Source organism: Salmo salar, chromosome ssa06 (assembly GCF_905237065.1).
Source record: "Salmo salar chromosome ssa06, Ssal_v3.1, whole genome shotgun sequence".
NCBI lineage: Eukaryota > Metazoa > Chordata > Actinopteri > Salmoniformes > Salmonidae > Salmo > Salmo salar.
The window spans coordinates 47225690-47252492 of record NC_059447.1 but is presented as its reverse complement, the minus strand read 5'-3'; the positions used below and the strand labels follow the sequence as shown (position 1 = coordinate 47252492).

General features: G+C 42.8%; 1 protein-coding gene across 2 annotated transcripts; it reads right to left on the bottom strand.

The window, feature by feature from the left end:
• Window positions 1-26803, bottom strand: colgalt1a (collagen beta(1-O)galactosyltransferase 1a). 2 transcript variants are annotated; one of them, XR_006770256.1, is made up of 13 exons: window positions 26414-26803; window positions 11306-11416; window positions 9154-9271; window positions 8212-8346; window positions 7850-8054; window positions 6087-6206; window positions 5715-5791; window positions 5056-5162; window positions 4663-4795; window positions 3630-3757; window positions 3371-3459; window positions 3018-3224; window positions 2416-2704 (listed from the first exon to the last, which is right to left on the bottom strand). XR_006770256.1 is itself a non-coding variant. In XM_014204364.2 (12 exons), the coding sequence occupies exons 1-12, from the start codon at window positions 26629-26631 to the stop codon at window positions 2434-2436; spliced, it is 1830 nt and encodes a 609-aa protein (XP_014059839.1). In that variant the 5' UTR covers window positions 26632-26801; the 3' UTR covers window positions 1-2433. The 2 variants fall into 2 exon arrangements, 1 of the variants encoding a protein (XP_014059839.1); XM_014204364.2 differs by lacking the exon at window positions 3371-3459 and having other exon boundaries at window positions 1-2704; window positions 26414-26801.

The following is a 26803-nucleotide window of genomic DNA, read 5'->3' as shown; positions in this document are numbered from 1 at the left end:
TCATTTTTTTAACAAAATATTTTATTATTTGGTATGAAGTTACAAAAACGCTGTTATGACAGACAATGTAATCTCAGACTACTATGAGTGAATCTCAACTGAATCTTAATATCTCCCACCTAACAGCTAGAACCAATGCCTTGGAAGGTAGGGCTACAGCTAGAACCAACACCTTGGGAGGTCCCCAGACAAGGGGTGTCAAACTCATTCCATGGAGGGCCTAGTGTCTGCTGTTTTTTCCCCCTTCCTTTCAATTAAGACCTAGACAACCAGGTGACAGGAGTTCCTTACTAATCAGTGACCTTAATTCATCAATCAAGTACAATGATGGAGCGAAAACCCACAAACACTTGGCCCTCCGTGGAATGAATTTGACAAGTGCCCTAGACCAGGGTTTTCCAAACTTGTTCCTGGGGACCCCCCTGGGTGCACGTTTTGTTTTTTGCAGCTGATTCAAATAATCAACTCATCATCAAGCTTTGATTATTTGAATGTGCTGTTTAGTGGTAGGGCAAAAACCAAAATGTGCACCCAGGGGGGGCCCCAGAGCCAAGTTTGGGAAACCATGCCCTAGGCAATTCCAGTCCTCGAGGTGCTGATTGCTGTCACAGTTTTGCCCCAGCTAACACACCTGACTCCAATAATCACCTAATCAGTTTAGAATGCAATTTGATTAATCAGCTGTGTTTGCTAGGAATGGAGAAAGAGTGTGACACCAATCAGGCCACCCGAGGACTGGAGTTGCCCACCCCTGTTCTAGACGGACACCTCTTCTGACAGGCCAGCAATAAATAACTAAAAGATGAAAAGCATGACGATCCATCCAAGCTCTGTCTCTTATCTGTTAAACACAGGCTTCTATTTAACTGCTATACTACAGGTCCAAAGTGTTTCTGCTTTCCACTTTCTATCTTAATTCTGAGCAGAGAGAGGTGGAGACGCAGGCCGACCGACCAAGTTTGGATGTGTCTGGGAGGAATCATATGGCTCCTCCTCGACCACAAAAGTGTGAGGCGTCTACTGCGGTCGCTCCCGCCTGTGACCCTCTGTGTGAAGGCGACAAGCCATTAGCCTGGAAACAGACCAGAGGTGGCAAGTGGGGGAAAGGAGTACTCCACTGCTATAAACAGCTCTACTGTAACTCAATGGCCATGGACTGACAGGGAAGGCGGATAGGGGTGAATCCTAACTTCCACATAAGTCAAATTTTTACTTATAGTGATGCATTGATGTCAATTAACAGATGAGGAAGATTTGACATAAGTGGAAGTTAGGATTCTACCCATAGTTATTAACATTGGGAGCTGTTGGTTTTTAAGAAGATGTACTCCACAGCTATAAAAGAGCACTACTGTAGCTCAATGGTTAGGGTCTGATAGGGAGGGCGGGTAGCCAAGTCATTCCTTTGGGGAGATGTTGCTTTTTAATTACTACTGTGTTGGTATTAATCTCATTTGTCATATGATAGGACTTTGAGCTCCATGGTGAGGTTTTCGTAAAACTATGGGACTCGTTTGCGAAGCAGCACACACAACTTTCAAGCATACATCTCTAATCGATGCAATAGATTTACATTTACATTTGAGTCATTTAGCAGACGCTCTTATCCAGAGCGACTTACAGTAGTGAATACATACATTTCATGCATTTCTTTTTTGTACTGGCCCCCCGTGGGAATCGAACCCACAACCCTGGCGTTGCACACACCATGCTGGCGTTGCAAACACCATGCTCTACCAACTGAGCCACAGATGTTAGGTCTAGCTATAGTTTTACAAATGAACAAATGAAAAAAGGTCCTCTTAAAGCCATCTCCAAAAAGCATGCAGATGCTTGTCTTTTCCAGTCCTTTCAGAAAGACTGCTACAGTTAACTGTTATAGTACATGCACACACGTTAATTAATTAACAATTAATAAATGAATTATTCATTCTAGAGGTGACAAGGTCTCGGGTCAGTTGTGAGATTTGGCATGATGAACTAGGCTATAAGGCACTTGAGGCATGGTAGTGACCAATCAGAAACAAAGTTCCAGTTCACAGGCCAATCACATCACTGAAATGTAATAGACAGCCCAACCAGATCACTGTTGACATACAGATCCCAACCTGTATTTGGGTCTTGTAAATGCAGCAACAAGAAAAAGGTGAGTCCAACATATTTCTGAAATGAAAAAGGAAATGGAATAATTTTTTTCCAAAAGAATGCAACTAATCCCTTTAACTTGTAATCTTTGGTTAAAAAAGGAAACAAAAACAGGCCCCTACATACTATACGTCATGTTGCTGCAATGATGCAAAGAAAGGGGGCTAAAACGTAAAATAACGACACAAAAAAAAACCTTGGTGGTTCACATCACTCACGATGGTTCTTAATCTTCAGCATATCTCTCCATCGCCAATCCCATCCCCTTCCTCTCCACCCCTTCTCCTCTCATAGTTCGTCCCGTGTGGCTGTGCTGTCCAGAGGTGACTGGAGTACGTCAGAGTTCTGGGCCTCGCTGCTGATCTCCGCCTGCTCCTGGGTCTTCCCCGAGCGGGCCCGGTCCCAGTCCGTACGCACCTTCTCGTTGTCCCACACCACGGAGGTCTCTGTGTCGCTGATGTAGCCCGGGTCTCCTGTGTAGTGAGTGGGGAACACTAGCAGGGGCTCGGCTGAGAAGGCCTTCAGGTCCCGCTCCTCAAAGTGCTCCATGTAGTCCGAGCTGGAGAGAGAGGTAAGAGAGAGGAGATAAAGATGTCACGGGATACATTGAAAAAAGGAATAGGTGAAAAGGGGTGAATCTCAAGTCTTTTCCTTGATTCCTTTTGTCTTGCCTCCTTAAACCGTGAAGGGGAGCTTCGAGAAGAGAATATCTTTCTCCTCTCATGCTCCCTTAATTTCCTGCAGACACTTTGAAAAGGAGGTGAGAAGAGAGGATTCAAGGAATCTAGGAAAATACTTTTGAGATTTACCCGGAGAGACAGGCAACAGAAAGACAAAGAGAGAAAGCGTGCGACAGAGAGAGGTAAACTTACACAGGGTGTTTATTGAACATGACAGGGAGGAACTCATCTACGGGTAATATCCTCTTCAACGGCTCTGCCCTCAGCAGCTTCTGGGCTCCTTGTAATGACATCATATAGCCCAGCGTCCAATAGGAGTAGTCGGCCTCCACCAGGTTGTGTATATTGGGCACGGACTTCTCAGGGCGGTCCACCTGCATCCTCTTCCTGCCGATATAACTGGGAGGAACAGTTGGGGAAGAGAAAGTTGACGTTTACACCACATGGGAAGGGGTAGACAGTAAGTGCGGAGTCAGCAAGCTAGAACAGGGGTTCTTAACTCTTAAAAGGACTGCTAACATTACAATTAACACTTAAGAACTAACCAAATACTGTATCATATGTCTGAGGGATCGGCCAGCGACATCCCAGGGACCAATGCCTGTCCGCGGACCAGAGGTTGAAAATCACTGACCTAGAATAGAGGATATCCTGTGTGTATAGTGGATGATATACAGTCTATGGAACACTTACATCAGGTCCCAGTCTAGACCCTGGCTCTCCACTTCAGTCATCAGAACACAACAGTTATTTAATGTATCTCTGAGTGGAGCAGGCTAGTGGAACAGTGTATGAAACACTTACATCAGGTCCCAGTCTAGCCCCTGGCTCTCCACTTCACTCATCAGGTTCATCAGGCGTCGCTTGAAGAAGACCTCGAAACGCAGATCGTCCTCGATCACCAGGGAACTCTTTAGACCCCGCTCTGCGATCTGAACACACACAGATAAAACAGTGACCCTCACATTCAGAGGACGCAAAGAAACTTCTGTACACCATCTATACCTGAGAGTGACAGCCAGAGGTGTGTTCCAGGGTTGGGCTCAATTCAGAATTTTGGAATTGACTCCCAGTCAACTCAGGAGTTGAAATTCAAATTGAATAGGCCACACCCAACAGCATGTTGAATTTGAGGGAAGTATAATTTAATTCAAAGAAATACCACTCAGTCATAGAACATGAGAGTTTCACTGATTCCGACAGGTCACACTTCCAGATACCAAAGACTATATCACTAGAATAGCCAATTATATTTCCACCAACCATTTTATTTCTTGGTCTTCTTTTTGAAAGCCTCAGGGTCAACTTGAGGGTTAAACTAATACTTTCTAGGAAATATTGTATTTTCCCCAAATTGAACAAAGTTTCAGTGATTCATGAAATATAATAACTTATTCACATACAGGTCAATGTTATTTTTCAATGTTATTCGCATGCAGGTTTTGTTTTCATTGACTATTCATTTTAAGAGTTTATCCTGCATGTTTGATGTTTTATGTGGAAGATGTACTGTAGAATAGAAGAGGCATTTGAATTTCATTGAATTAAATTCTATTTCCTTTCATTCAAATTTGAATTGCAATTTTGTATCCAGTTTACTACTTCAATTCAAATTCAGTTCAAGAATTGATTTGGAATTTGGAGCATTCTCAATAATATGATGAATTGAGCCCAACCCTAATGTATTCATTCGGAGAGAACACTGTAGCAAAATTTAAAACAAATAATTAAAATCTGTGTTCTTATTGGACAAGTTCAGGTACTACCTCCCCTGTTTCAGTTTCTAAAAATGTTCTCCCTACTGAACACTACCCGGGCCTGCAGCTGCAGGGCTCACCTCTTTCCAGATGTTGTAGTGTGAGAGGAAGCAGCCCAGCTCTCCCTTGGTGAGGGGCCTACCGTGGTACGGGTCACTGTAGCCTGGTAGCATGTGGATCCCCAGGGCATTGATCTCACTGATGTTCATCGCTCTGAGGGGGAGAGAGGGAGGGGCAGGAGAGAGAGGGGTGAGGGAGAAAGAGACAGAGACAAAGAGAGACACACAAATATAAATGGAGAGAGAGATAACGGGGTCATTTTGAGCGCTTGAAGACTTAGCGATATGACATCATAAACAGTGGGGCAACTTCTGCTGTGTGTGATGATGTCCCATCACTGAGTCTACCTTTAATGGTACAAGAAGTATATGATGTGCAGAGAGAAGAGTGCCTTCAAAAAGAGGTCAACTTACTTGCCGTCTACCGCTTGAATGACCTTGCAGGCAATCTCTTGCTCGTACAGAGTCCTCAGCATGCGATCCCGCCGATCGGTCCGTTTCTTTAGGTTGATCATGAACACCTGCACACACGCAATACATTGGCCTTACTGTCCAGTAGTGAGTCAACACATGCAATACCGCATGACACCCACAGAGAGAGGCCTTTAGAGCTGAAGGGTACAAAAGAGACATTTTGAATTCTAGTGATAAATTCCAAAACGACAGCTACCCTTAGACACTCGGAAACAATTGGATAGGTGTATGAAATGTGGTGACAATTCAACCGAGCCTACCAGAAGACATGGTGAAGCAATTGCCTTATTGCTTAAACCCATTAGATCCTTACACATCTTCAGGAGTGCCTAGGGCAGGGCTGACAAACTCATTCCATAGATTGCCCGAGTGTCTGTTGTTTTTTGTAATTTCATTTCAATTGTGTCCAATTAAGACTGAGACAACCACGTGAGGGGATTTCCTAACTAATCAGTGACCTTAATTGATCAATCAAGTAGAAGGGAGGAGTGAAAACCTGCAGACACTCAGCCTCCATAGAAAGAGTTTGACATTGTGGGCATAGGGGCTCGGGGTCAATAAGGAACAGCAACCATATTCTGAGCTGGCTCATATCCCACCTCATCAAAGCCCAGTTTATCTTGTATCTTTACGGGGGCCGGGATGTACTCCGAGGGCAGCACATGAGGGTTCCGCACTGATGTGAGAAAGGAGAAAAATGATAGGAATGATAAAGAACTCTCACATGCCGACCAATAACATTAGTTAGAGAAGAACGAAAAGCTCCAACTTCCAGCTGTGTTCCGATATCCACACTGGCCTACTACTTAGAATTAAGCAATGTATTGAGCATCCATCCTAAGTGGTAACCCAGTGAGATGTCAAAAAGACGTCATTTTAACCAGTTTTGCCCATTCGGATGCTAGTATATGCTAGTATGGACATTAAAGCCGACTACCTTTTGACCTGTGACAATATGACATAACACTCACCATTGACCTCCAACAAGGAATGCAGGAAGCTGTCTGCTTCGTCTGTCAGGGAGTTGTGGGCTCGCAGTGGCACGGGGAAATACCCATAAGTCTCTCTGTTACATAGGAACATCTGCACATCTGAGGAAGAGTAGAGTGTAGAGGGAGAAGAGAAGTTTGTTATTAATGACAAGGTTACTACAAACATTTACGCTTTTCTATGCCTATTCACACTACAAGTCTCACAGTCTCGCAGATTAGGTTCTTTGTGTCACACCTCAAAATATCAACCTTCATAATTAGACACTTACGTATTTATGCAAAAGTGTATTAAGATATCTTACACAAAGCATACCCTATGTCCATGAATGGATTTAGAAAAAACAGACTCTGGGAACTAACCACTGTCTGTTAAACCCCCAGGAATTTTGCAAAAAAAAACATGCGCAGTGATTCGCCCCTTAGATTTGAGAAATACGTTTCCTGAGGGGCGGGACGGGGGTGGGGCAGGGGTGAAAACTACGTAGTCGTAGCCTCAGCTTATTCACAAAGCACCTCGGGAGCTGGAGAGCTGATCTAGAATCAGGTCCTCCCTGTCCATATAATCTTATGTATTACTGTTGTGGAAAACTCAGATCTAAAAAGGCAGCAATCCTAAATAACCACATCAGACATACCTGCCATGTAAACAAAATAACAACAGTAGACCTACCTGCCATATGAACAGAATAACAACAGTAGGCCTACCTGCCATGTGAACAGAATAACCACATTAGACATACCTGCCATGTGAACAGAATAACAGTAGGTCTACCGGCCATGTGAACAGAATAACCACATTAGACATACCTGCCATGTAAACAAAATAACAACAGTAGACCGACCTGCAATGTGAACAGAATAACAACAGTAGGCCTACCTGCCATGATAACAGAATAACCACATTAGACATACCTGCCATGTGAAAACAAAATAACAACAGTAGACCTATCTGCCATGTGAACAAAATAACAACAGTAGACCTATCTGCCATGATAACAGAACACCACTAGGCCTACCTGCCATGATAACAGAACAACACTAGGCCTACCTGCCATGATAACAGAACAACAACAGTAGGCCTACCTGCCATGTGAACAACAACAGTTAGGCCTACCTGCCATGTGAACAACAACAGTTAGGCCTACCTGCCATGTGAACAACAACAGTTAGGCCTACCTGCCATGTGAACAACATAACAGTTAGGCCTACCTGCCATGTGAACAAAATAACAACAGTAGGCCTACCTGCCATGTGATCAAAATAACAACAGTAGTTCTACCTGCCATGTGAACAAAATAACAACAGTAGGCCTACCTGCTATGTGAACAAAATAACAACAGTAGGCCTACCTGCTATGTGAACAAAATAACAACAGTAGGCCTACCTGCCATGTGAACAAAATAACAACAGTAGGCCTACCTGCCATGATAACAGAATGACAACAGTAGGACCTACCTGCCATGTGTACAGAATAACATCAGTAGGCCTACCTGCCATAACAGAATAACAACAGTAAGCATAGCTGCCATGTGAACAGAATAACCACAGTAGATCTACCTGCCATGTAAAACAGAATAACAGCAGTAGGCCTACCTGCCATGTAAAACAGAATAACAGCAGTAGGTCTACCTGCCATGCGAGCGTAGAGGGCAAACACAATAAATAAAGTGTACCAAATCATTATCATGCTGTATGTGAAAGCTACTAAGCAGGATAAAAGAGAGAGAACACATTAACAGTACCTGCCATGCGAGAGGAGAAGGCGAAGACAATGATGTCATCGAAGGCCCAGCTGTAGTCTGGGTGAGGGGGGTGGAAGGCCAGCTGGCGTGATGCCTCCTTCCTCAAGTCAATCAGGAAGGTGGAGTGTACCATGGGAACCGCGAAGCATCCTTTACGCACCTGCTTTCTCATAGGGATGTAGGCCGGGGTGCGCTTATAGTAACCCTGGAGGAGGTAGAGGGAGAAGTGTTTGGAATACGATGAGTACTTCTGTTTCAATCAAGGTTATTGTGCTAACGCTTTAGTGCGTGATTGCACGCAAAGTATCTGGGAGGATACGACCGCACGCGCAAACACACACACCACACAAATAGTAGCGTACCTGGGAGGTCATGCCACACCAGAAGTTGGAGTAGGCTGCACGGGACTCTAACATGGGAGCTACGATGGTCTTGTTCTCCTTGATGAGCTTCCACAGTACATTAGGATTGGTCAATAGGTTATCACAGTCCACCACCTAGACAGGATAGAGTGGAAAAGCGTGTGAGTGTGTGTGTGTGTGTGTGATGGAAGGGGGAGAGGGAACAGTGAGACACATTATCCACTTCAAGCTTTAAAAATCACTCTGCAACATCAATCCTCTCTAGTGACACTTTGAACAATGGATGTCATTGTAGCGGCAGCCTAAGTCCAGCCACCAGAATCAGTGTTAGAATGAGGAGGCAGTATAGGACACAGCCTTGGGTTCAAATAGTATTTGTTTTCATTCATAAACTTCAGCTGCTCTATTTTAACCCAGTTCTAATTGCACAACATTACTGACGACAAAAGGCACATTTCAAGAACAAAACGACCTCATCTGTGTTTTCACTCCATCATAAAAGTATACTCCTGCGAGTCCTGGACAATGTATTCATGCTTAGGGGTGCAAGATTAGAACTCAAAGCTGTCATATTTAAGATTCTGGCAGGTTTGTTCCAGAATGGTAAATAGTAACACCAAGCCAGATGAATTGGTTTACTCTAAACCAGAAGTGAGATAGGAAAGCATGACTCTCGCTGTTCTCTTATTGCATTATTGTTCTTATAAAGGAGAAGTCTGCGTCTCTGTAAAATAGGGCGGGTCGTCATGGAGAAAGACTTGACTATCCCAAATTGCACCCTATTCCCTACATAGTGCATGGCTTTTGACCAGGGCCAATCTGCGTCCCAAATGGCACCCTATTTCCCTACACACTATGTAGGGAATAGGGTGCCATTTGGGATGCATTCAGTTTATCTGTAAAAGAGGGTGGGGTCGTCATGGAGACTGGAGAAAGAAGTACCATGAAGTAGTCTGCCCACATGTCTCTTGCGGAGTCCAGTGCTGCCTGCCGTAGCTTCATCAGGTGTGCGTAGCGGAGGTTGGTCCACTGCTTCGGGCTGTCTGCATCCTGGTACTCTCTGAGGGACAAACAAACAAACAGGACATTCAGTACATCCTCTCTGGGAACAATTTACAGCAAGGTGCCTCTCCGTAACACTTTACATTGTGGTGCCCCTTTGTAACACTTTACATTGTGGTGCCTCTCCGTTACACTTTACATTGTGGTGCCTCTCCGTTACACTTTACATTGTGGTGCCTCTTTGTAACACTTAACATTAAAGGGACAAACTGCAGTTGCTACATCACTTTTTGGACTTATAAATAAATGACTGATATGTAGGCTTACCCATTGATTCTTGAAGAATATAGGTTCATTGATAAAGGCCTCATGAGCTTAGTTCAATTTTTGTACCCCATCAGAACCCAAAATATAAGCTTGTTTTGTTCCAATGTTTGTAAACAAAGTAAATGTAAACAAACACTATATAGTCTCACGACATGGTTAAAACTATAATTTTGATATAATGGATGGTCAGTCCTTGCATCCATAGCTTTGTCTATGAATTTGAGTTGTTATATTTCTCAAGCCCCATCCCTCAGATGTATACCAAAACAGGGGGACGCTTTATTATTGTTTCTACCGCTGATTAAAACCTGTTAGGGCTAGGGGGCAGTATTGACACGGCTGGATAAAAAACATACCCGATTTAATCTGGTTACCACTCCTACCCAGTAACTAGAATATGCATATACTTATTACATATGGATAGAAAACACCCTACATTTTCTAAAACTGTTTGAATGGTGTCTGTGAGTATAACAGAACTCAAATGGCAGGTCAAAACCTGAGAGATTCCTTTACAGGAAGTGGGCTGTCTGACCATTTCTTGAACTTCTTTTCCATCTCTATCATTTACTAAGGATCTCTGCTCTAACGTGACAGTTCCCACGTCGTCCATAGGCGCTCAGAGCCCAGGAAAAAACAGAATGTCGTCATTCCAGCCCCAGGCTGAAACACATTATCGCCTTTCTCAAGTGGCCGATCAAGGGACACTGGGCTTATGCGCGTGACCCGACCGCCCCCGCCTTTGGGATTTTTTCCTCTGTTTGCCGAAAAGGAGATTCCCTGTCGGAATATTATCGCTTTTCTACGAGAAAAATGGCGTAAAAATTGATTTTAAACAGCGGTTGACATGCTTCGAAGTACGGTAATGGAATATTTAGAATTTTATTGTCACGAATTGCGCCATGCGCGCGACACTTCTTTACTATTTCGGATAGTGTCTGGAACGCACGGACAAAACGCCGCTATTCGGATATAACGATGGATTATTTTGGACCAAACCAACATTTGTTATTGAAGTAGCAGTCCTGGGTGTGCATTCTGACGAAGACAACAAAAGGTAATCAAACTTTTATAATAGTAAATATGATTATGGTGAGTGCTAAACTTGCCGGGTGTCTAAATAGCGAGCCCGTGATGCCTGGGCTATGTACTTAGAATATTGCAAAATGTGCTTTCACCAAAAAGCTATTTTAAAATCGGACATATCGAGTGCATAGAGGAGGTCTGTATCTATAATTCTTAAAATAATTGTTATGCTTTTTGTGAACGTTTATCGTGAGTAATTTAGTAAAATGTTAGCGAATTCCCCGGAAGTTTGCGGGGGGTATGCTAGTTCTGAACGTCACATGCTAATGTAAAAAGCTGGTTTTTGATATAAATATGAACTTGATTGAACAAAACATGCATGTATTGTATAACATAATGTCCTAGGGTTGTCATCTGATGAAGATCATCAAAGGTGAGTGCTGCAAGCGTCCCGCAAGCGTCCCACCTAGCCCATAGAGGTTAATTCTTTAAGGTGCCTCTCCGTAACACTTTACATTAAGGTGCCTCTCCGTAACACTTTACATGAAGGTGTCTTTAAGGAGGATGTTAAGTGTTTATACGTGGTTTGTAGACAGTTAATTTGTAGTTTATAAATCACATATTAACCATCTAGAAATGACTTATAAATGTAATGTAAAGCGTTCCCTCTCCTGAATAAATGACACAGACAGATACAGAAACACACACAGTTTATAAAGTGAACATGAGAGGAACTCACGTGGGCTCCTCCTGCGGCCTCCACTCCACATAGTGGTAGAGTTTTTGGACCTTGACGAGCCAGTCACGCAGGATGGCTGTAGTGTTGTCCACATTGTGGTCCGTCGCTACCCTGTACAACAGAGACAGGCACATTATTATTACAGGCATGATTCATTTGTTCCTTTTCTGGATAACAGTGTAAGGGGTAATAAGCACACAGACACACAGACATTTATAGGAGCAGTGGCATTGGAAGTAGACCTGAGTAAAGTAGAGACAGTGAATGCGAAAGATCATATCAGGGCTCAGATGACAGTACTTCAGTTCACACTTCATTGTGGCCTATTGTCAGGAGCTGTGGGATACTGACTCCAGCATTGAATTCCATACAAGCATGTCGTACACCCATACCAAAGCAGCTCTAATATCCACCACCCATCCTTTCCGGTTTACTAAAAAACTGAAAATATACTAAATAAGCAAGAATGCTGGGGAAGTGAAACTTTATGGTTATTAGCTACTGAAAAGGACTGTGTGTGTGTGTGTTTGAGAGATGTCTTGTGCCAGACTGACAGTTTGCGTGCCTGATTCCATTCTGCTGAGGTTCCAACTGAAACCACATCTTCGGTCTATGTAAATAGGAACTGGGAATCCTGTTACAACTAGAGAACGACTGATAATCAGCTGAGCTGATATATACCTGCCGATATTGGCCTTTTCTAGTCTTTATTTTGTACTTTTTACCCCAATTTCGTGATATCCAATTGGTAGTTACAGTCTTGGCCCATCGCTGCAACTCCCGTATGGACTTGGGAGAGTCGAGGGTCGAGAGCCATGCGCCCTCCGAAACTTGACCCTGCCAAGACGCACTGCTTCTTGACACACTGCTCGCTGAACCCGGAAGCCAGCCGCACCAATGTGTCGGAGAAAACACCGTACAGTTGGCGACCGAAGTCAGCATGCATGTGCCAGGCCTCCACAAGGAGTAGCTAGAGCGCGATTTGACAAGGACATCCCAGCCGGCCAAACCCTCCCCTAAACCGGACAACACTGGGCTAATTGTGTGCCACCTCACGGGTCTCCCGGTTGTGGCCGGCTGCGACACAGCCCGGGATCGAACCCAGATCTATAGCGACTAGAGGTCGACCTATTAATCGGAATGGCCGAATAATTAGGGCCGATTTCAAGTTCAGAACAATCGGTAATCGGCATTTTTGGACACCGATTGTCGCCGATTACATTGCACTCCATGAGGAGACTGCGTGTGCAGCAAGAAGCCAAGGTAAGTTGCTAGCTAACATTAAACTTACCTTATAAAAAAATCAATCTTAACATAATCACTAGTTAACTACACGTTTGATGATATTACTAGTTTATCTAGCTTGTCCTGCGTTGCATATAATTGATGCGGTGCCTGTTAATTTCTCATCAAATCACAGCCTACTTCGCCAAACGGGTGATTTAACAAGCGCATTCGCGAAAAAAAGCACTGTCGTTACACCAATGTGTGCCTAACCATAAACATCAATGCCTTTCTTTAAAATCAATACACAAGTGTATATTTTTAAACCTGCATATTTAGTTAATATTGCCTGCTAACATGAACTTCTTTTAACTAGGGAAATTGTGTCACTTCTCTTGCGTTCCGTGCAAGCAGAGTCAGGGTATAGCAGTTTGGGCCGCCTGGCTCGTTGCGAACTGTGTGAAGACTATTTCTTCCTAACAAAGACTAATTAATTTGCAAGAATTGTGACATAACATTGAAGATTGTGCAATGTAACAGCAATATTTAGACTTAGGGATGCCACCCGTTAGATAAAATACGGAACGGTTCCATATTTCACGAAAAGATTTGACCATATTAATGACCTATGGCTCGTATTTCTGTGTGTTATTATGTTATAATTAAGTCTATGATTTGATATTTAATTGAGTGGTGGAAGGCAGCAGCATGCTCGTAAGCATTCATTCAAACAGCACTTTCCTGCATTTGCCAGCAGCTCTTTGCTGTGCTTCAAGCATTGAGCTATTAATGACTTCAAGCCTATCAACTCCCGAGATTAGGCTGGTGTAACCGATGTGAAATGGCTAGCTAGTTAGCGGGGTGCGTGCTAATAGCGTTTCAATCGGTGACGTCACTCGCTCTGAGACCTTGAAGTAGTTGTTCCCCTTGCTCTGCAAGGGCTGCGGTTTTTGTGGAGCGATGGGTAACGATGCTTCGAGCCCAGATAGGGGCGAGGAGAGGGATGGAAGCTATACTGTTACACTGGCAATACTATAGTGCCTATAAGAACATCCAATAGTCAAAGGTATATGAAATACAAATGGTATATAGAGAAATAGTCCTATAATTCCTATAATAACTACAACCTAAAACTTGGGTTGGGAATATTGAAGACTCCTGTTAAAAGGAACCACCAGCTTTCATATGGTCTCATGTTCTGAGCAAGGAACTTAAACGTTAGCTTTTTTACATGGCACATATTGCACTTTTACTTTCTTCTAAATTGATTTTATTGATGTATTATATTAAGTTAAAATAAAAAAAGTGTTCATTCAGTATTGTTGTAATTGTCATTATTACAAATAAATAAAAATCGGCCGATTAATCGGTACCGGCTTGTTTTGGTCCACCAATAATCGGTATCGGCGCTCAAAAAAAAAAAATCACAATCGGTCGACCTCTAGTAGTGACGCCTCTAACACTGCGATGCAGTGCCTTAGACCGCTGCGCCACTCGGGAGGCAGGCCTTTTCTAGTCTATCAGCTATTGGCCCATCTCTAACGGCTTTGCTGATAGTCCCTCTGCATAGCAAAACTGCAGCTATGCCAGCCGCCACTCACCGTCTGAGCGGATGCAAATGAATATCTAGCTGGGAAAATCAGCAGCAAGCTAGCTCATTCTCCAAAAGAAAGGTGGAGTATTGAGAAATGGATGAATTGACAGTGACAAAAATGAAATAATTTTTGTTAATTCAGTAATAATAAGGTAATCTAGTCACGTTCGCATACGCCGATTCATGGACCGTCTATACCCGGGTTGCATCCGGTTTATATGGACCAACATCACGTCATTAGCACTCAGTGTGTACAGAGAGTAGCGCGAGAAGCGATGACGTCAACACATCATCCAAAAACATGTCAGACGAAAAATAAAATGGTAATATCTTCGCCTGTGAGTGATGAATAACAATTGGCCTCAGCGACAATTATTAGAATAATTCAATGGATGTTTTGTGCACAAAGGCAATGACTAGAAAATTCCTAATAAGACATTTTAATCTGACTTCTCTATGTGGCCGTGTACCGAAATCGTATTTTTGGGCCGGGGCATTAGTTAAACTGTAATACCGATGCAAAACTGTAGGAGCAGTCAAAACCATGCTTCTAGATCAGAACCCTGAAATTAATACAGGTTTAGGAGATATTATACGTTGTGTACTATGAAATAATATCAATCAGTTCAATTTATCTTATGAATTATAAAGCCTTTTATGCTTCATTTTAATAAAATAATTTTAAAAAGTGATGTTAGCTAATGAAAATGGTCTCATAGAACAAAACGTATAGAACAAAACGTCCCAGAGGCCTATCAACAACAAAAAAATACAAAAACGCATTCATTTTCTCATACCCTTTGTCCAACGAACTATGGTGGAGTTAGTGCCTGCAAAAATACGTCTTTACTATTGCATTTTTACATTTACATTTTAGTCATTTAGCAGACGCTCTTATCCAGAGCGACTTACAGTAGTGAATACAGTTCATACATTTAATTTCATACATTTTTTTTCTCCATACTGGCCCCCCGTGGGAATCGAACCCACAACCCTGGCGTTGCAAACACCATGCGTTGCAAACACCATGCTCTACCAACTGAGCTACAGGGAAGGCTCTCTAGCTGGCTAGATAAACATGGTGCTAAAATATCAGATAGGAGCTAATAGCAAATGTGGCTAGCTAGCTACATGCACCATTTTCGGCAACGAGCCACCTGACTTGCTGAGTAACGTTAGCTATTTACTGGTTTGCTGATCTGACCAGCCACAATCGTATCCGTATATTGACGTGCATCATCGTTTCATAGTTTTTCCTATCTTTGCTCTCCTTGTAAGATATTATGCACATTTATGGCTTGGTAGCAAATGTCATCGCCATTGAGCTAGTTCTCATTGTAGCAGTAAACAGCGCCAAGTGATACACTACATGACCAATAGTATGTGGACACCTGCTCGTCGAACATCTTGCTATGACTGTCATATGTTGTTGTTTTATCTACCTCAGTTGAGCAAGTCAGTCTGGATAAGAGTGTCTGCTAAATTACCAAAATGTATATGTCAACAGAACATGCCAAAATGAACTGCAAAGCACACTAGGTATTATTATTGGCATTGTTTCAGGGCGGAGCTCATTAAAATAAATCAAATCAAATTTGATTTGTCACATACACGAGTTTAGCAGATGTTATTGCGGGTGTAGCGAAATGCTTGTGCTTATAGTTCCGAAAGTGCAGCAATATCTAACAAGTAATATCTAACAATTTCACAACAAATACCTAATACACACACATCTAAGTAAAGGAATTAAGAATATATAAATATATGGACGGGCAATGTCAGATCAGGATAGACTGAGATACAGTAGACAGTATAGAATAGAGTATATACATATGAGATGAGTAATGCAAGATATATAAACATTATTAAAGTTACATTATTTATAGTGACTAGTGTTCCATTTATTAGTGGCCAATGATTTCAAGTATGTTTGCAGGCTGCAGCCTCTCTGTGCTAGTGATGGCTATTTAACAGTCTGATGGCCTTGAGATTGAAAAACAGCTTCTGTCTCTCGGTCCCAGCTTTGATGCACCTGCACTGATCTCGCCTTCTGGATGATAACTGGGTGAACAGGCAGTGGCTTGGGTGGTTGTTGTCCTTAATGATCTTTTAGGCATTCCTGTGACATCAGGTGCTGTAGGTGTCCTGGAGGGCAGGTAGTATGCCCCCGGGGATGGGTTGTGCAGACCGCACCACCCTCTGGAGAGCCCTGCGGTTGTGAGCGGTGCAGTTGCCATACCAGGTGGTGATACAGCCCGACGGGATGCTCTCTATTGTGCATCTAATTCTTCAGCCTCCTGAGATTAAAGAGGCGCTGTTGTGCCTTCTTCACTACACTCTGTGTGGGTGGACCATTTCAGTTTGTCCGTGATGTGTACGCCGAGGAACTTAACTTTCCACCTTCTCCACTGCTGTCCCGTCAATGTGGATTGGGGGCTGCTCCCTCTGCTGTTTCCTGAAATCCATGATCATCTCCTTTGTTTTGTTGACGTTAAGTGAGGTTATTTTCCTGACACCACACTACCAGAGCCCTCATCGTTGATGGTAATAAAGCCTACAACTGTTGTGTCATCTGCAAACTTGATGATTGAGTTGGAGGTGTGCATGGCCACGCAGTCATGGGTGAACAGGGAGTACAGGAAGGGGGCTGAGCATGCACCCTTGTGGGGCCCCAGTGTTGAGGATCCGCGAAGTGGAGGTGTTGTTTCCTACCTTCACCACCTGGGGGCGGCCCGTCAGGAAGTCCAGGACCCAATTGCACAGGGCAGGGTTCAGACCCAGGGCCTCGAGCTTGGAGGGTACTATGGTGTTTAATGCTGAGCTATAGTCAATTAACAGCATTCTTACATAGGTATTCCTCTTGTCCAGATGGGATAGGGCAGTGTGCAGTGTGATGCCGATTGCATTGTCTGTGGACCTCTTGGGGCGGTAAGCAAATTGGAGTGGGTCTAGGGTGACAGGTAAGGTGGAGGTGATATGATCCTTGACTAGTCTCTCAAAGCACTTAATGATGACAGAAGTGAGTGCTACCAGGCGATAGTCATTTAGTTCCGTTACCTTTACATTCTTGGGTACAGGGACAATCGTGGCCATATTTAAGCATGTGGGGACAGCAGACTGGGAAAGGGAGAGATTGAATATGTCTGTAAACACACCCGCCAGCTAGTTTTCACATGCTCTGAGGACATGGCTAGGGATGCCGTCTGGGCCGGGAGCCTTGCGAGGGTTAACATGTATTAAATGTCTCATGTCGGCCACGGAGAAGGAGAGCCCACAGTCCTTGGTAGCTGGTGCAAGGCGTCGGTGTCTGCGACGTAGCTGGTTTTCCTTTTGTAGTCCGTGATTGTCTGTAGACCCTGCCACATACGTCTCGTGTCTGAGCTGTTGAATTGCGACTCCACTTTCTCTGTACTGACGTTTTGCCTGTTTTGATTGCCTTACGGAGGGAATGACCACTCTGTTTGTATTCTGCCATATTCCCAGTCACCTTGCCATGGTTAAATGCGGTGGTTCGCGCTTCAGTTTAGGGCGAATGCTGCCATCTATCCACGGTTTCTGGTTAGGGTAGGTTTTAATTGTCACAGTGGGTACAACATCTCCTATACACTTCTTGATAAAATCAGTAACCGTCTCAGTGTACACGTCAATATTATTCTCCGAAGCTACCCAGAACATATCCCAGTCTGTGTGATCAAAACAATCTTGAAGCGTGGATTCCGATTGGTCAGAATAGTCCTTAGCACGGGTATTTCCTGTTTGAGTTTCTGCCTATAGGAAGGGAGGAGCAAAATGGAGTCATGGTCAGATTTGCCGAAAGGAGGGCGGGGGAGGGCCTAGTATGCATCCTGAAAGTTGAAGAAGCAATGGTCCAGTGTTTTTCCAGCGCGAGTGCTACAGTCGATATGCTGATAGAATTTAGGAAGCCTTTTCCTCAAATTTGCTTTGTTAAAATCCCCCTCTACAATAAATGCAGCCTCAGGATATATGGTTTCCAGTTTGCATAAAGTCCAGTGAAGTTCCTTGTCTTAGCAAAGGGACTGAATACTTATGTAAAAAAAAAAGAAACGTAAATACATTTTTAAAAACCTGTTTTCGTTTTGTCATTATGGGGTATTGTTTGAAGATTGATGAGGAAAAAAATGTATTGAATCCATTTTAGAATAAGGCTGTAACGTAAGAAAACGTGGAAAAAGTCAAGGGGTCTGAATACTTTCCGAATGCAGGTGAGACAATATATCACAATTGTATCAAGTACTTTTTCCCCTCAACAAACATTTAAACATATACATTTAGTTAATTTAGCAGATTCTGTTGTCACACCATAGTATATCAGACTTCTGATACAAATGAAGGGTGAACCGCTATAAACATGTTTTATCTAAAAGTATTTTGTATTTTGAAAATACATTAGGGTGTAGTTCAGCCCAGTGTAATTCCAATTCCAAAATACTTAAAAGTAATTAAAATACGTATTTCAAATACATGCAACAGAAATACTGCACATTTCGAATCAGTTGTAGGCTAATATAAGTCCGAAATGGAAGACAAATAGATTTTGTTACCTATAGCACCATAGCTACACTCCACTGATAAGTCAAAACAAGCTCAATAACTCAATGCATGCACACTCCTATTGAATATGCATTCACCTGTATTGTGAGTAGGTCTATGCCATCTTAATTTACCAAGTTTATCAAGAGATTTACCATTCAAGTAAAATAATGTTATGTAATTAGATTATTTTTTACCAAAGTCAAATGTATTGTGTGATTTTAAAATGTATGTATTAACAAATATACACAGCTGTCTCTGGAAAATTGTCATCAAAATGTTCAAATGTAATGATATTGAATATCAGCCTAAAATATCGGCCATTGGCCTCCTTGACCCCCAAAAATTGGTATTGGCCCTAAAAAAAAATCCATATCTATAAGGGCACAAGGCGAGACCCAGATGCATACACAGGAGGCAGATGGTAAGAGTCTTTGAAGTTTATTAAATCCAAACAGGGGTAGGCAAAAGAATGGTCGTGTAAAGGCAAAAGGTCAAAACCAGTTCAGAGTCCAGGAGGTACCGAAGGGCAGACAGGCTCGAGGTCAGGGCAAGCAGAATGGTCAGGCAGGCGGGAATGGAGTCCAGAAAACTGTCAAGGGTCAAAACCGGGAGGACTAGCAAAAAGAGAATAGAAAAGGAGTACGGAAAACACGCTGGTTGACTTGAAAACATACAAGATGAACTGGCTCAGAGACAGGGATAAATACACCAGAGAAAATAAGTGACACCTGGAGGGGGTGGAGACAATCACAAGGACAGGTGAAACAGATCAGAGTGTGACAATATCGGTGGTTCTCTAGTTACAACACCTATCACTCCTCCTGAGCCCTAGGCCCCGTCAAGAGACAACCCCTATCCCCTACTTTCATTAGGCATGTAGATCTGAGAGGATTGGCTAGGTAGGCTACTCGGTAAGCAGAGGGCAATGAGGAGCTAACTATCTTCATGTTTAGTCTGCAGGCCTTCCTGTCAATTTCTTCCAGATCAGTGCCTAGGGGTTGGGAGCTAGGGGCTGTTTCTGGATGGGGCCCTATGGGAGGAGCTACTTCCCATATTGCTTAGCCTTAACCTATCCAAATCATGCAGAATAGTGCCTAGGGGTTGTTTCCAAACAGGCAACAGAGTCAGAGTGCTGGTCTGGCCTAAACCTCTAGGCACAACAGTGCCACTGACAGCTTATAATTCTCCAGTCCTAATAGCAGGCAGCCAAAGCAGGTTCCATCTTCTCAGTGTGGAGTGCTGATGTCACACTGGTCTGTGAAAACACTGCAGCTCCTTGCTAAGTTTGTTCACTCCTGTCTCCTCACTCTAGCTGTCCAAGATTTACTTACATACTCATCAAACTCCCGATGACATAAACCAAGACCTCTCCAAGTTGTGTACAGTCGAAATCCGCTCCTCCTCTGCTCTCCAGAAACCATATGCAGGGGTAGCCTACAAATGTCATTCTGCCCAAGCCATTGGTTGTGTAGATCCAGATAGGCCTATGCCAATAATGACATTTTCCATTCATTTTGGATCTCAGGCATATACAGTTGAATTCAGACATTTACATACACCTTAGCCATATACATTTAAAAACTCAGTTTCTCACAATTCCTGACATTTAATCCTAGTAAAATGTCCCTGTTTTTTGTTGTTTTTTGTACCTTTATTTAACTAGGCAAGTCAGATAGGATCACCACTTTATTTTAAGAATGTGAAATGTGAGAATAATAGAGAGAATTATTTATTTCAGCTTTCATCACATTCCCAGTGGGTCATAAGTTTACATACACTCAATTAGTATTTGGTAGCATTGCTTTTAAATAGTTTAACCTCTCTGGGGTATGTGGGACGCTAGTGTCAACAGCCAGTGAAATAGCAGGGCGGCAAATTCAAAACAACAAAAATCTCATAATTCAAATTTCTCAAACATACAACTATTATATCCCATTTTAAAGATACACTTCTCGTTAATCCAACCACATTGTCCGATTTCAAAAAGGCTTTACGGCGAAAGCATAACATTAGATTGTTAGAACAAGACAAGACAAGAAAAACCACACAGCCATTTTCCAAGCAAGGAGAGGCATCACAAAAAACAGAAATACAACTCAAATTAATCACTAACCTTTGACGATCTTCATCAGATGACACTCCCAGGACTCAATGTTACACAATACATGTATGTTTTGTCTGATAAAAGTTCATATTTATAGCCAAAAACCCCATTTTACATTGGCGCATGATGTTCAGAAAATGTTTTGCCTCCCAAAACTTCCTGTGAATGAGCACATCAATTTACAAAAATACTCATCATAAACGTTGATAAAATTTACAACAGTTATTGAAAGAATTATAGATACACTTCTCCTTAATGCAACCGCTGTGTCAGATTTCAAAATAGCTTTACGGCGAAAGCACATTGTTCAATATTCTGAGTACAGAGCTCAGCCATCAAAGCAAGCTATACAGTTACCCGCCAAGTTCTGGAGTCAACAAAACTCAGAAATAGTATTATAAATCTTCACTTACCTTTGCTGATCTTCGTCAGAATGCACTCCCAGGACTCCCACAAGAAATGTTAGTTTTGTTCGATAAAAACTCCATATTTATGTCCAAATACCTACTGCGCATTCAGATCACTATTCCAAAAGGCATAATGCGCGAGCGCAAAACCCGAGACGAAAAGTCAAAAAATTCCATTACCGTTCGTAGAAACATGTCAAACGATGTTTACAATCAATCCTTAGGGTCTTTTTTGTCATAAATATTTGATAATAATATTCCAACCGAACAATAGCGTATTCATTACAGAGGAAAAAGAAGGAACGGTGCGCCTGCGTGACTGCGCAATAAAACAACTAATTTGCCTCAGGCAGTCCACTTGTTGAGTCAGCTCTTATTCTCTCCCCAGTAACAGTAGAAGCATGGAACAAGGTTCTAAAGACTGTTGACATCTTGTGGAAGCCTTAGGAAGTGCAAAATGACCCCACAGACACTGTAGTTTGGATAGGCAATCACTTGAAAAACTACAAACCACTTCCTGGTTGGATTTTTTTTCTCAGGTTTTTGCCTGCCATATGAGTTCTGTTATACTCAGAGACATCATTCAAACAGTTTCAGAAACGTCAGTGTTTTCTATCCAAATCTACTAATAATATGCATATCCTACCTTCTGGGCCCGAGTAGCAGGCAGTTTAATGTGGGCACGTTAATCATCTGAATACTGCCCCCTGCCTCCAAGAAGTTAACTTGGGTCAAACATTTTAGGTAGCCTTCCACATGCTTCCCACAATAAGTTGGGTGAATTTTGGCCCATTCCTCCTGACAGAGCTGGTGTTACCGAGTCAGGTTTGTAGGCCTCCTTGCTCGCACACGCTTTTCAGTTCTGCCCACAAATTTTCAATAGGATTGAGGTCAGGGCTTTGTGATGGCCACTCCAATACCTTGACTTTGTTGTCCTTAAGACATTTTGCCACAACTTTGGAAGTATGCTTGGGGTCATTGTCCATTTGGAAGATCCATTTGCGACCAAGTTTTAACTTGATGTCATGAGATTTTCCTTCAACATATCCACATAATTTTCCTTCCTCATAAAGCCATCTAATTTGTAAAGTGCACCAGTCCCTCCTGCAGCAAAGCACCCCCACAACATGATGCTGCCACCCCCGTGCTTCACGGTTGGGATGGTGTTCTTTGGCTTGCAAGCTTCCCCCTTCTTCCTCCAAACATAACGATGGTCATTATGACCAAACAGTTCTATTTTTGTTTCATCAGACCAGAGGACATTTCTCCAAAAAGTACGATCTTTGTCCTCATGTACAGTTGCAAACCGTAGTCTGGCTTTTTTAATGGCGGTTACGGAGCAGTGGCTTTTTCCTTGCTGAGTGGCCTTTCAGGTTATGTCGATATAGGACTCGTTTTACTGTGGATATAGACACTTTTGTACCCGTTTCCTCCAGCATCTTCACAAGGTCCTTTGCTGTTGTTCTGGGATTGATTTGCACTTTTCGCACCAAAGTACGTTCATCTCCAGGAGACAAAACGCGTCTCCTTTCTGAGCGGTACGACGGCTGCGTGGTCCCATGGTGTTAATACTTGAGTACTATTGTTTGTACAGATGAACGTGGTACCTTCAGGCATTTGTAAATTGCTCCCAAGAATGAACCAGACTTGTGGAGGTCTACAATTGTTTTTCTGAGGTCTTGGCTGATTTCTTTTGATTTTCCCATGATGTCATGTAAACTTCTGACCCACTGGAATTGTGATACAGTGAATTATAAGTGAAATAATCTGTCTTTAAACAATTGTTGGAAAAATTACTTGTGTCATGCACAAAGTGGCTGTCCTAACCGACAAGTTTTAATGACTCCAACCTTAGTGTATGTAAACTTCCGTCTTCAACTGTAGCTGGATCTATACAAAAATGGTCTGGAGCTGGGACGTGGAATTATCTCAACGTGAGCTGACAAAACATTGATGTTACAGTGAAATGTCCTTAAGCCTATTACTGAAATCCAGGTGCAAAACTGTTTGTTACTGTAAGGCTGTGTTTATAACATAGCTATATGTTTATGAAAGAAAATTAACGACGTTTTAAAACAAAGGAAACTGTAGGAAACTTAATAGGAAACTTAATGGGCTTACAAACATCTAAACAAAATGCTTTACTTTGTTGTCTACCAGGCGTCCTTACCTAACACATATTACAAGTATAACATTGAATAAAAATAGCTTTTTTTTACACAAGCAGTAACTAATTTACTGTCCAATGGAGTATAGCCTAAGCCCACACATATACCACAGTTAGGCTGGTATATTCAAAGACTAGTCTAGCCAGAACTCTGTGGTATATTGTGACCCCACTACACTGTGGCCCATTAATGGAGGTAGACCTAAAGTAGGTGAGTGAAGATGATTGGAATGCTCTAAAATTCTCTCCAGCCCGGCCCCAACCCCAGCCAATCATACAGCTTGGGCCTCAGAGCCTCATACCCAGGGGTAGGGTGAGGGTTTGAGCATGTTGTTTGGGTGTAAATGGTGAACCCCATCCTCCCTTCCCTTCCCCATTGTCCCACCCTCCCCTCTAGCCAGCCGATGGTAGACAGATGTTTACAGAACCTAGGGCTAGATCTCCATTTGCCACTTCCTATTCTGGTTCAGGTCAGGAGTATGCAGGGGTGAAAGTAAGCTGGTAGGGTCCAGCACAGAGTACAGGCAAAATAAATAGTGGGGGTATGCCATACCAGTAAAACATGAGCCTATCACAATAATTAAAGCATAGATTCCAAAAAAAAACTAAGCTATTACACTATTTATCATTGCTGCATGTCAGTTGCATGAAAAATGTGTGGAATACGCTCCAAAATGTGTGGTTCCAGATAACACTGAAATTTTGCCAAGACAGAGATGAGTGGCCGAGATGTGCGCGGACAGCAGTGTACGCATCAATTCAGGTTACAAGACTTGTAGGCCTAATGAATGAGACTCATAGAATGTCATTCATAAGACTTTGGTGTTTTGTAACTGATGTCTCTTTGCATTTATCAAATGGCGGGTGCACAGTAGAGGTCTTCACAGATCCAAAAAGTTGGACCCGTTCCGAAATGGACCTGGCACTTTCCCACCCAGACCTGATATGCAAAAATATTTTATTTATATAGGGAGACCCGTTCCAGACAGACCCGAAGAAAACTAGACCCGTTCCGTAAAAACCTGGTTTTTATCCAGAACTTGTCCGATCCGAGTGAGGAAAGCAGCAGAAAATACATTTAAGCTACTTTATTAACTGGAGCTGATAAAGCGTGGAGGAGGGAGAGAGGTGCCACGCTAACGGCTCGTGTTCACTAGCATACCGTAAATTGCCGCGTGCCGCTTCGGCCGCCCAGAGTGGCTCGCTTGTGGGCGTGCTGGCAGAATATGGCAGAAGTTTGGTTGTGCATCAAGAATTCAGCATAGAAAGTTTGTATGAAGGTCTGGTTATTAAATGGGTAAATAGTTTAATCCATTCTCCATTTCATGAATTTATTCACAGTAAATAGTCCACATGGCTGGGAAAACCTATTCAAGTAAGTAAATACATTTCGAAAATGTAAATAAAAACGATGTATTAATTCGCGCCACGCCTATCATTGGATATTGGAGCAGGTGTTCCGCTAGCAGAACGTCTAGATGTAAGAGGCTAAGGGGACAGGACAACTTCACCGCGTCAAAGGGACGATGGACGGGGCCATGTACCGTCAAATCTTGGGTGAGAACCTCCTTCCCTCTGCCAGGGCATTGAAAATGGGTCGTGGATGGGTATTCCAGCATGACAATGACCCAAAACACACAGCCAAGGTAACAAAAGGGTGGCTCAAGAAGGAGCACATTAAGGTCCTGGAGTGGCCTAGCCAGTCTCCAGACCTTAATCCCATAGAAAATCTGTGGAGGGAGCTGAAGGTTCGAGTTGCCAAACGTCAGCCTCGAGACCTTAATGACTTGGAGAAGATCTGCAAAGAGGAGTGGGACAAAATCCCTCCTGAGATGTGTGCAAACCTGGTGGCCAACTACAAGTAACGTCTGACCTCTGTGATTGCCAACAAGGGTTTTGCCACCAAGTACTAAGTCATGTTTTGCAGAGGGGTCAAATACTTATTTCGCTCATTAAAATGCAAATCAATTTATAACATTTTTGACATGTGTTTTTCTGGATTTTTTTGTTCTTATTCTGTCTCTCACTGTTCAAATAAACCTAGCATTAAAATGATAGACTGATCATTTCTTTGTCAGTGGGCAAATGTACAAAATCAGCAGGGGATCAAATACTTTTCCCCCTCACTGTATCTATATCAATAGCAGTCTAACCATAGTAGAGGTTCCAAGTCATTGTTTATTTACCTCAAAACAACATCAATACACTGTTCAGCAATAGGCTACACAGTATTTTATCTGACCTGGAGGTTAATACCAAGAAATACTCCAATTGACTTCCATCCCACCACCCACTCATTTAGACTGCTAAAATATAAAGATCCACAGTCCCCTCCCTGCTTTCATCATGGGGGACAATCAAGAGATTTTATGTGGCTATATTTCCTGTAGTCATCATCTCAGTTTAATAGCTTAACTAACTGATCAGTATTTGGCCTATCCCTTAGGGCGACACATTCATAAATGTGAATAGTCTGCAGACTGAGGGGATATTGCTCTACTTGGCCAAGGTGAGGAGAAATACAGTAGAAGACGGATAGACAGGTCTCAGCTAGTTACAAGGAGGGGGCTCTATCCTTTCTGTTTCCAATGGGTGAATTATTACCACGTAGGCACTGGCTAGTAGTAGCTGCTACTACCGCAACAGAAATGCCAAACATATGACCAATTCAATTGAACACTATGCACCATGCAGTGCACTCTACGTAATTAATTCGAGAATATGGTGACGTTGCAGGAAAATGATTACCCCGTTTTCCCCCTAAATACTTTCCCAGACAGTGCAAGACTCAATGAAAGTCGCGCCCACCTCGACTGGATTCATCTTTCCCGAACCTTTGTGATGATAGCTGTAATTCTGATGTTGCATATGTACAATGTGGTTGGACCTAGGAAAGTTGCTTTTGACGGTCATCAATTTTTTTTTTTTAATTGACCAGTAACGAGGAATATGACACCCTGCCCTTGTAAATTACAGTAACGTTAGCTATCGAACATGCTAGCCACAGCAATACCATCAAAAGAGAGACCATACCTCACATTTAAACTGAGACACTTACCAAATTGCCACGCGGTCCTTGGGATAATTCAGACGTTCGATAGTTCCAAGGAAATAAGGCAGAGAATGTTCAGAGTTGCGGCAGACAAGGGCAATGAGGACCCGAGGGGCAAGAAGTGGAGATTCGGGGCTCCAGCGTTCTTCGGGGAAGTATCCTTGAGCTGGTCCGGAGAACAGTAACGTCAGGGCGGTGGACAGAAGGAAGATGTACCGGTGCATCGCAAAGCAAATGGAGAAAAAGCATTAACAAAGACGCACACTATGCAGAAAGAGCAAATATTTCACTGACTTGAAGCCCTTTCATGAAAATATGTCACCACCGACAAAAACGCAACACCTCAGTGACAACGCTGCAAAAAGTCTCAAGCTCTAGTCAACCAGAGGATTAAAG

Excerpts from the sequence above, each read along its gene's own strand:
- colgalt1a (XM_014204364.2), bottom strand. The coding sequence starts at position 26,631 with ATGCACCGGTACATCTTCCTTCTGTCCACCGCCCTGACGTTACTGTTC. Across the intron at positions 6,207-7,849 it reads CTTCTCCTCTCGCATGGCAG|ATGTGCAGATGTTCCTATGT; the intron begins GTACTGTTAATG and ends ACTCTTCCTCAG. Across the intron at positions 3,758-4,662 it reads ACTACAACATCTGGAAAGAG|ATCGCAGAGCGGGGTCTAAA; the intron begins GTGAGCCCTGCA and ends GTGTGTGTTCAG.